At 39.9% G+C, this 10489-nt stretch overlaps 1 protein-coding gene and 1 long non-coding RNA gene across 5 annotated transcripts in view; both read right to left on the bottom strand.

Annotated features, from left to right (window-relative positions):
* The window catches only part of LOC107732716 (protein FAM122A-like), an 8754-nt gene extending 3298 nt beyond the window's left edge, over positions 1 to 5456 (bottom strand). For 2 of the 4 annotated variants that reach the window (XM_016544128.1, XM_016544130.1), the window contains exons 1-9: positions 5159 to 5456; positions 3779 to 3854; positions 3630 to 3683; positions 3351 to 3394; positions 3029 to 3083; positions 2106 to 2207; positions 1925 to 2010; positions 1729 to 1793; positions 1545 to 1641 (exon numbers count right to left, since the gene is read on the bottom strand). In XM_016544128.1, coding sequence (XP_016399614.1) covers positions 1545 to 1641; positions 1729 to 1793; positions 1925 to 2010; positions 2106 to 2207; positions 3029 to 3083; positions 3351 to 3394; positions 3630 to 3683; positions 3779 to 3854; positions 5159 to 5283 — 704 coding nt within the window. In that variant the 5' untranslated portion in view covers positions 5284 to 5456. The remainder of the gene's footprint in view (positions 1 to 1544; positions 1642 to 1728; positions 1794 to 1924; positions 2011 to 2105; positions 2208 to 3028; positions 3084 to 3350; positions 3395 to 3629; positions 3684 to 3778; positions 3855 to 5158) is intronic. The other 2 variants (XM_016544129.1, XM_016544131.1) reach the window with 1 other exon arrangement.
* A 1412-nt stretch (positions 5457 to 6868) lies between these two features.
* Positions 6869 to 10489, bottom strand: LOC107732715 (uncharacterized). Its single transcript, XR_001638900.1, has 5 exons — positions 9354 to 10489; positions 9154 to 9256; positions 8861 to 9075; positions 8589 to 8783; positions 6869 to 7243 (listed from the first exon to the last, which is right to left on the bottom strand). It is a non-coding gene; the product is annotated as an uncharacterized LOC107732715 (long non-coding RNA).

Raw genomic sequence — 10489 nt, 5'->3', positions numbered from 1 at the left:
CTGAGAAAACGAGCGCGTCTGATTTCGCTCCCCTAGTGACGTTGTAAGGGGATCTCATTATAATATTACCACCCCATAATCTGTAAGTTTCCACCCACGGCGCCGCCATTGTTTTTGCAAGCGACAACAGTGTACCAGTTCTAATGCCATTGAGAAAGTTTGAGCAAAACATGCTAACTGTTCTGTCTTTGGCTGCACAGACGAGCACAGAACACTGTTTAGAGTCCCAGCCTCAGAGGAGACAAGAGAGCAGTGGATTTATTGATTTATTTACTGTATATTACGCTGCTGCCACACAGATCTAACATAAACATCCAATTTCTTTCCCAGTTGTTTACCTTCACAGACATAACCGACTGCTTTTATAATTCATGTGTTTAACAAACTTGTGTGTATTTGACAGTTTAAGCACAGTAAGACATGAAAGAGAACATAGTTTAGTACTCACATGCCGTGTGACAGCTGCTTTCTGTGCGTGTGCTTCAGATGTGAGCTCAGAAATCCGTATACAAGTAGTTCAAACTAATATAGTTTAAAATGTATTATCTCCTCGATATAGACATGATAATCAAAACCAAACAGATGTTTTTTGGCAGAGTATCTGAGGTATAAGCTGTAAAGTCACAGTCCAATTCTGGAAAAGGGGGTGGGGAGCAGCAGCTCATTTGCATTTAAAGAGACATGCACAAAAACGGTGTGTTTCTGCTTCCATTCAAAATGGGCATTTTCAAAATGATATAATAAATGATCTATGGGGTATTTTGAGCTGAAACTTCACAAAAATTGACCTGTATGCGCCCCTGCCTGATGACGAAAAAAAAAAAAAAAAACATTTCATACTGTCAGTGCGCGGACCATTGTGGAATTGCAGCCAGAAGTATACTTTGGGCTTTATTGTGAACAGAGCCTCTGTGAGACACTGAAAACACTGGATCATGTGCTGCAAGTGTGTTAGGAAAGCGGAGTGCATTTTGAAAGATGCTACTCATCCTTTGAATGATCAGCTTCTAGAAAACATTAATGCCCAGGACAGAAAGAAACATCTATAAGAATTAATTTATACCTGCAGTAATTGGATATTTGAATCAAAACACTAAGGTGGAACGATCTGATATGTTTTTTGTTTTTTTTATATCTGAGGGGTTTTAATGTTATACACGTTTGAGGTCAAATTTTCAACCATTGGTGTTGACAGTTGTATTGTATTGTAAATGAACAGAGTGCTGCGCTTCACTCTGAAATAGGCAATGCAATGGACAATATACTTCTTAAAACTACACAGTCACAGGTGGTATGTCAACTCGCTGTCAGAGAGAAGGGAGTGTGAAAGTGTGCAGCTTGTATCGATACTGGAAAAAAATGAGTAATGAAGATATCAAATATTCAGATGAATTGATATATACCATTGTTGTTGTTTTTTTTGGACAACACTAGTTGACAGATTAAAGATAGATGGAGAGTTTATAACTCAAAAACGTCCAAGTCGTCATACACTTCACATATAAAGTACTCAAAATTAAAATAAGTCCACTGTGAAAACTCACCAGGTGTTAAGTTCAGGCAAGTGGGACACCTCTGTGGACAGCATGTTGGTGGTTCCCTGAAAGAGTCTCTTGGGCTGGCTTTCGGTCTCCATTTCACCTGAGAATCCACCAAAAGATTTGACTTTTTTTAAGCATCCCAGATGTAACAACATTACAAAACAAAGTGTCATGTGTGCTCCCTTACTTTTGCGTTTGAGAGGGCCCAGAATACCAGGCCTGATGCAGTTGATCGGGCTCTGACTCCTCCTGCTGGGCAAACGTTTGATGAGAGTGACATTAGCTACTCAACTTGATATCCTACACTATAGTAACCTATACTATTATGCCTAATGCCAGCAGAAAACTTTCCTACTGTGGCGGGATGCCTGAACAGAACTTACCTGAAGCGGCGTGTTGGGCTGGGAACAGGGCTGGGCGTCAATCCGTTACTGGTCACCAGGATTTGAAGAGACGGAGAGAAACACTGCTGCTCATTGAAGAGAGAGAATTCAGACAACACATTAAACCTTAAATAGCAACAACAGTACAGCAAGTTATTAATGAAACAAACGGTAGAGATACCTTCTTTCCGATCCCTCTGGTGGGCGAAGGAGCAGGAGACACAGGCACAAAATCAATCCGCTTCGGAGATGATGATGAAGATTTCTCAAGATCATTATCACTCTATAGAATCAAAGCATAACCATAGAAATCCCTTACCCAATATGGCAGTATTATTACAGCTAATTAACCACTTGATTATTAATGCAGTGTTGGAGTATTATACTACCAATCCAGTCTGTTCTTGAGAGACTGGTGGCCCTGTTGACTCCATGAGCTTTTTTCTAGCATGCTTCCATTTTCTCTTCCACAATCCCATCAATAGGGGAAAGAGGAAGTGTAGCAACATAGCTACCGCATGCATCATTATATTATCTGAGTGAGAACACCGTCTCAGTTGTTGTTACAATAGTGATGATTCAGGTTAAAAAGAAAACTAAATTATATTTTTACAATATTATTATTAATATACACTCCGTTTAGTAGTTTGGGTCAGTAAGTTTAATACTTTTATTCAGCAAGGACACACTAATTTTATCAAAAATGATAGCAGTAAAGACATTTTTAATGTTACAAAAAATGTATTCCTTAAAAGAATGCAAAAGTATCCTGGAAAAAAAAAAGTTCAACATTGATGATAAATGTTTCTTGAGTGCAAATCAGAACATTATAATGATTTATTAAGGATCATGTGACACTGACAACTTGAGTAATGACTGCTGAAAATTCAGCTTTGCCATCATAGGAATAGATTACATTTTGAATTATATTCAAATGGAAAAAAGTTTTTTTTAATTTAATTTCACAATTTCAGTTTTTACTTAATTTTTTTAACAAATAAATACAGATTTGGACTTGCTAACTTTTAAAAACAAAAATCTTAAATGACCTCAAATGTTTGAACGGCAGTGTAATTTATTTATTTTTGTAAGCCAGGCACTTACCAGACTAAGACTCTCCTCCCAAGACTGGCTCATCTGCATGGCTGCCTGCACTTCCCTAGATTGATTGACATTATAAGGGGGAAAAAAAATACACAGACAGGAAGAAATTAATAGATATGCCACTAAACACTGACATTATTCCATCCAACAAATGACCAAAGTCAAGCAGTCTAATAGAAGCCCTCATTTTAGTGTGTACAGTACACGCCGGGCTCTACCTGTCAATTATTGTTATGAACACTGCAAGCAGACAAAACCTGCTGTCAGCAACTGATAAATGAGAAACCAATGCCCTGGAGGTTCAGCAGATGTGAGCTCTTACCGTTCATGAGCAGTTTCACGGTTCATCACATCAACACCCTCTTCCTACAAATGAACAAGCATATAAAGAATCCCTATATGAGCAAACACATCAACACCAAGTAACTTATTGTACATGTCTATAATGCCATGTTGGAGTGCGGTACTACCAACCAGTCTAAGTCTGAAAGACTGGTGGTTTGCGAGAACTCCAAAATTAAATTTTAGCATGTACTTTTAAGCACACTCTCCCATATGCACATATATAGGAGTAGTGAGTCTGACATGCTATGAAAATCACCTGTTTGATCCTCTGCAGTCTTGTGCTAGGAACACGTACTGGTGAAGATGGAACCTAAGAAGCATGAACATCCAAATAAGCAAAATGCATTAAACAAACCATACCAATCTGCACATTAAGAGCGCATTCTGCTGCAACTCTTTACGTACCGCATTGGGCCGGACAACAGTAGAGCTGTTTCTTCTGCTGCGGAGAACCTCTCTCTGGAACACCTGAGAAGCATCACTGGGGAAAGAGAAGACATTTTTAACATAAGCATGTACTAAAAACTACTCATTTAAACTTTAAAGTCATGATAAAACTGAGCAAGTAGTGACAGATCCTTATTGCAACATATCCAGGTGTGTGGGGAAAAATGTAGGGCAGGGATTTGGTTCTGAGATGTTGGCGTTGCACTTTACAATGCAGGCAGAGGGTGGGGTTTAAACATAAAATAACTGGAGAAGTCCTGCATGTGTCACCAGAGAGAAGTCTGGTGTTTCACCGGAAGGTCTAGTTCTGACATTTTAATTAAACATTACAAGGTCAAAACGGGTTTTAAAAGTGTAAACCTGTACAAGCTGAAGTACGCATTTAGAGTAAATATTGTATTTAACACCATTGCCGTACTAATGTGTGAGTTTTATACTAACCAACACAATCTGTTCTTGAGAGTGGCCCCGATAACTCAACACATGTTATTCTAGCATGGCTTCATATCTCTGCTCTCTATCAGTGAGAGAGCAACCACGACAGTCATGCATGTTATCTCTCAACACTTGTAAGTTATCCAGCTATACAGCATTTTAGACATCAAAAATTGTGTAGGAACATGATGCCCCAAAAGTACCCCTTGTTTGCAAACCTATACCCTAAGTTCACCAAAAAATGAAAAGGTGCTGAAAATGTACTCACCCTCTGGCCAACTAAGATGTAGGTGAGTTTGTTTCTTCATCAGAACAAATTTGGATTAATTTACATCACTTGCTCACCAATGGATCCTCTGCAGTGAATGGGTGCCGTCAGAAAGAGAGCTCAAATGAATGGTTTTATGTTAAAAACATCTTAATGATGGATTTATTAGAAAAATGCAGGTTTTTGCTTCACAAGTGGATTCATGTGCATTATTTTTTTTGTTTTTTTATCAGCTGTTTGAACTCATTCTGATGGCACCCATTCACTGCAGAGGATCAATTGGTGTTTAAATTATGTAATGGAACATTTCTTCAAATCTGTTCTGATGAACAAACAGACTCATTTACATCTTGGATGGCCTGAGAATTAATACATTTTCAGCAAATGTTCATTTTTGGGTGAACTAACCCTTTAAGCTGTGTTTTCCAGATGGCAAAGCAGCTACCAGGTTCCAAAAACTAGTTTGACCACTTTAAAACTGGTTTAGCTAGTTTGGACCAATTAGAAACCAGTCAGCTACCAGCTTAAGCTGGATCTTTCAGCATGGTCAAGTAGGCAGCTCACCAGGTTGAATAATATACCAATAGAATACAATTACTGGTCTAAACATCACAAGATATGTAATCAGTCGTCACCTCAGGCCGTTTATCATGGGCTCGCTGTTAGATCGTCTCAAGGGCCCATCGCTCTGAACAAGTGACGACGGGATGTCCACATCCAGCTCCATCTTCTCTTGTGACATGATTCCTCGATTGTTCATCTTTATTGTCCTTGTACCGTATGCCGCAAAAAAGCACGCAGGTTGCAAAGCTACATCGTTGAAAGGCACAAAGCAGATCAGTGTCACAGTTCACCATGTGCTCATTTTGCAGCCTATATAGAAAGACTGGGGCTTCTGTCGTTGTTGTCGGCATGAAACGGAAGTTAGGGTTGTATTTTCCCCCCTATCGTGACGTATATCCGAGTGAAACGGCTTTTGAAATGAGAAAAAAATGCAGGGTGGGAATTGATTTCGTCCATCGGGAACTGATTGGATCGTTGTGAATTGGGCGTTGCCTTTAACATGGAGGCAGATCTGAATGCCAGTTTGCAGTCAGTTGTGGAGGATTACTCACCGCTGGACACACCACCTGCACCCTCCCAGGAAGGACATTTTATTGAGGAGGAGGATGACGACGATAACAACGAGGAAGAGGAGGATCAGCTAGATTTAAGGAAGTCAGTCAGTCCGTATTTATTTGAACCGCTGCCTCCCGCAAACCGAGAAAGTCATGGAGACGAAGAGGTGGCCAGCGGTCAAGTTCACCCTCGAGAGCATCTTGCCGTGTCGTAATGGTTATACTTATTTTATAAATCTACTTATTGACCTTAACTGTCCTAACAATAACCACCATTCATAGACTTTAAAGTTTACAGCCACCACAACATCGACGAATCTTATTTGTTAGCAACATTGTTGAATGACAGCTTTACCCTTTTATACCTGTTCTTCAGGTGTTCCTGTGGCTTCTGCAGGAATATGGTCACTGGTCGAGAAAAACTTTGTTGTAGGGAGGTTAGGCAGCTTTGTTACAGAAATGTAGGATCACATTCATTACACTTATGTGCTATGCATATACGTATGTTTTCACACATGCAAACTGGTATATGTTTTTTTAAAGTCTGTGTTTATGAGAACATGGGAAATCTGTAGGTCGTAATACGTCATTACACATATGATCACTCACACACAAGCTGTAGAAAAAGTTTAAGGATAGATAGAATCAACTTGTTAAACATCAGAAAAAGGAAACCCAAAACATTACAATTTAAGTTACATGATTATACATTTATCAAGCCTTTGTCATTACTTCTTTTAAAAGGTCATGGACAAATGTGCTGAAGCCCACCCCCAACCTGAATGCATGACTCAACACCCAGGTTTTGCAGCTGTCTGTCTTAGTCCATGGGTTCTGCAAGTTGAATATGCATCCATGCTTCAGTACTATGGCGATTATGACCAACAAGAATTTACAGAGGAAGAGTTAAGTTATAAATACGTGAGCTACTATTACGCATGAGTTATTGTACTATACTCTGTAATTTAGGCTCCACGTATCAATTTTATATATTAATAGTTTTTCTGACGATACGGTCACACTGCCTACAGGACCTTTGTCCGGTGGTGCTGGGGCTATTTGGGGAAAAGTGTGCATGTTGTCATCCCTTCCTGCAATGTTGAAAAAAATCAGAAGTGCACTTCCTTCTGAACAGTAACAAGGATTTCAATTGCCTCGGTTACAACCTCCTTAATATATAGATTCAATATATTTTTAATAAATTATTCAAATACTTGATTTGTACCATTTGTCATTTTATTTATTTATTTTATTTTTTTTGAAGAACACATTTCAGAGATATTGCCTTGACAATAACTATATAAATTTTTTTCCCCAAACACTGTACAGTCAAGACAAACATACACATACTTGGCCTCTATTTTAGCCTCTATTACAGACTCTCACATTCGGTTTCTCTCGCATACATTAAATGTTCACTGGAGACCACCAAGGAAGGCTGTAAAAAGCAGGACCAATGTCTTGTTGCAGCTTCCTGCAGGTCGGGCCTTTTGAAGGCAGCACACAGATTGTCAGGGACCTTCAGTTCACTCATTTCTTCCTGGTATGGGCCAGGGTTGGGACGACATCTTCAAAAAGTATTTTCAGCAGGGAGTCCACAGTCTAAAATGAAAATATTATTTTTGAAGTAAGGGTAAATTTTTTTTCAATCACATCCTGATAAACAAAGCAGTAGGAGTAAAAAAAAAACAAACAAAAAAAAAAACCACTCAATTTGCTGAAAATGAAACCAAGGTGTTACTTGCTTAAAGGGGTCATATGATGCGATTTCAAGTTTTCCTTTCTCTTTGGAGTGTTACAAGCTGATTGTGCATAGATAAGATCCCTGAAGTTGCAAAGACTAAAGTCTCAAAACCAAAGAGATATTCTTTATCAAAGTTAAGACTCTGCCACGCCCCCCTAAAACGGCTCGTTCAAACACACCCCCACATATCTACCTCACTATGTGGCAATATTAGCATAATGCGGCCCAAATGTGCACGCAAAGAAAGAAGGCGTGGTTTCAGTAACCGCAGTTAGTGTTGAAGCAGCCAGGGAGGCTGTCAGGGAGACGCTGTGCACTTTATTTGGCCTTCCGAAATTAGATGCATTTAGGAATCTTTAAGATTACTTACAACAGAACAGCAATGCATTTTATGGACGACCGTTTCGTGAACCTAGGAGAGGAGGTAATTCTGACTTTGCTATGACAATCTGGAGCTTCTGAATCAGCTACTGTTTTGTTATTAGTTTAAGTATTTGCTATTGACTGTTCAAATGCGGAGTTTTGCGCATCGTGTGTGTGTGTGTGTGTGTGTGTGCAGAGAGAGAGCGCGTCACATCACAGTGGAGTCAGCGGTCTTAACCGTGGCTTGTGTACTGCACACATACCAGCTTCATCACTGTGTCTGTCACACGACTCTGTTCCCCTTTCGGGCTGTCTTTACATTTATTTTGAAAGATGAAGCTCGCGATTATGGTAAGGGGCGTTACATTTCGAGTGCTTGCGGTGTTCGGCCTATCACAATGCACTGGGTCAGCTGGCCAATCAGAGCAGACTGCGCTTGTCGGAAGGAGGGGCTTTGTAGAAAACGAAGCGTTTGAGAGAGGCGGGGCATAGAGGACCTACAATAATGTACAGTATTTGAAAAATAATGTGTTTTTTACACAAATGTGTCAAAATACACAAAATAATGATCTTTAAAAAAGCATCATATGACCCCTTTAAGATCTGAATCATGGTTTGGCTATTGTTTTAGGGCTTGGTTAAAAATAGGTATTCTCATGTTGATCAACCAATATAAATTCCTAAATCTCTAGAATCTTTTAGTCTATCCCATTTTCAGTTGATGAATGAACATAACTGTTGCTCACATCACATCCAATAAATTGCAAGAAGTTTTGTGCTTGCTTTTGATATGATAACATTGAAAACTGACACTTTTACATCACAAAATATGAACATTACCGTTTCAGCAGTCTTCATTGCAAAATTGTAATCCTGGTCCTCATGACAAACTGCTGTGTGACTGACACAAAGGTTCCGATCACAAATTTGTTGACAGTGCAGGTGAGCATGCATGTGGAGCACTTTCTAAAGAGGTCTAGCAAGATGTCCTAGTACACTATGTATTTAGATGCACTGTAGAGGGGTTGGCAAACCCTGAACAGAAAGTAGGACAAACATTAGTACTATAAACTAATTAAGTCACACACAGTCTAACACCAAGATAGACTTACTTTTGATCGTCCTCTTGAGTGATATCAGGAGTCGAACATCGTTGATTCCTTTATTGTAACGTTACCCGACGATGTGTCATTGATCTCAATAGTGCCGCTATTTTCCATCCGTGGCCTTTTGATCAGTGTAGACGTCAAATAAGGAGGATCATACATGGTGCCAAGATCTGCAGTAGAGCAGGACAAAGACGGGCCCCAAGATTTTACCTGGACCGCTAAAATTAAGAAAATATGATCAGACCATTAAAACAAACGTTGAAAATGATTTACTGCGAATATCAAAAATACTTTACCTTTACTCCGTCGTTTCGGTTTTGGAGTTGAGAATGCCACTTGCACTCCAGTGTTGCGAACAGTTTTGGGGGCACATTGGCATCCAACATCTCGTGTAAGTGGCTATCGGATGAATGAAACACAAAACGCCATTTCATAACATCCATCTAAAGACGTTATACGATTCTTTCTAGTTAGCTAGTTAATTAGTTTTACTAACCTTCACATTCATTGACACTCCAACTGTGTACACAGAGGGGACAGCTGTGTCAGACAAATGCAGAATTTGGACTAATCCCATTTCATATCGCTTCAAATTCTTGAAGCAATCCTCTGTAAAATGTCTTGCACACAATCGCGAATTCGCGTTTATTCCTCCTTCTTCAAAGTGTAAAAATTCGAGCCATCGGGCACGCCGAGAGGGTTCTTTCGGGATAGCGAAGAGGACTTGTGGAGAAGTACAACCAAAAATGCACCTTACCACCATGTTGTCGATCGCTGATTGCTGCTGCGATCTTTTCAATTACAGGAGAGATAGGCAGAAACGAGTCCACGATAACCACGCCCTCGCGGCATAGCTCGTGACCGGAAGACAGGAGCGGTCGTCTCGAGAGGGGGGTTGACGTTTTTGATTAAAGATTATGAGGGTATATTAATTTTTTTTAAACAATGAAGTGCACAGATAAATTATTTATAAGAAACACTACAATATTTCCTCAAACAATAAGTAGCATCAATTTTGATTTCATGGTGACTTTAAGGGTCAATGTAGGTCTCGATCAATACCTAAGGAAGTGATCCGTGGGTTTCAGCAAACCAACATTCTGCTTGTTCGATCTGCACCGCCTTTCTTTCTAGAAAACTCTCCACGTTCTGGTCCAAACTTGTAGATAGTTAGCTGCCAGTACGAGCTAATATGAGAAAGGGGTTTGGCCCATGCACACCATTCCTGTGCTGTTAGCTTAGCTTGATGGCGCACAAGAACCTAAAACTGAGCGGCTCCGGTCAGATAACTACAATTCTAGGAGTGCATGTGGAAATGATGCATGAAAGGCAACAATTCAAAGCAGAAAAGCATGAAGGTTAAACCGTGAGCGCAATAATATCATCATCATGTTGCTAACTAACTGGGCAAACGCATGTAAATCACAAGACAAGCGCGCGGCTCCTCTCCGACATCTTCGGTTTGCCAGTTTAGCGTATCAGTATCTAGTTGGATGAGTTTGTAACTTAGTTGCGTCAATCATAGGTTAGCATATTCTGTTTATCTATTTTCTGAACGCAGCGGCGTACCCACAGCTCAGTTAAGAGTCCCGCCCCCTCTGTTCCTACCGGACTGACTGACAGCATCGTGAA

This window comes from Sinocyclocheilus rhinocerous, unplaced genomic scaffold (genome assembly GCF_001515625.1).
Source record: "Sinocyclocheilus rhinocerous isolate Xijiao unplaced genomic scaffold, SAMN03320098_v1.1 scaffold2084, whole genome shotgun sequence".
NCBI lineage: Eukaryota > Metazoa > Chordata > Actinopteri > Cypriniformes > Cyprinidae > Sinocyclocheilus > Sinocyclocheilus rhinocerous.
This window is presented reverse-complemented; position numbering and strand designations above follow the sequence as displayed.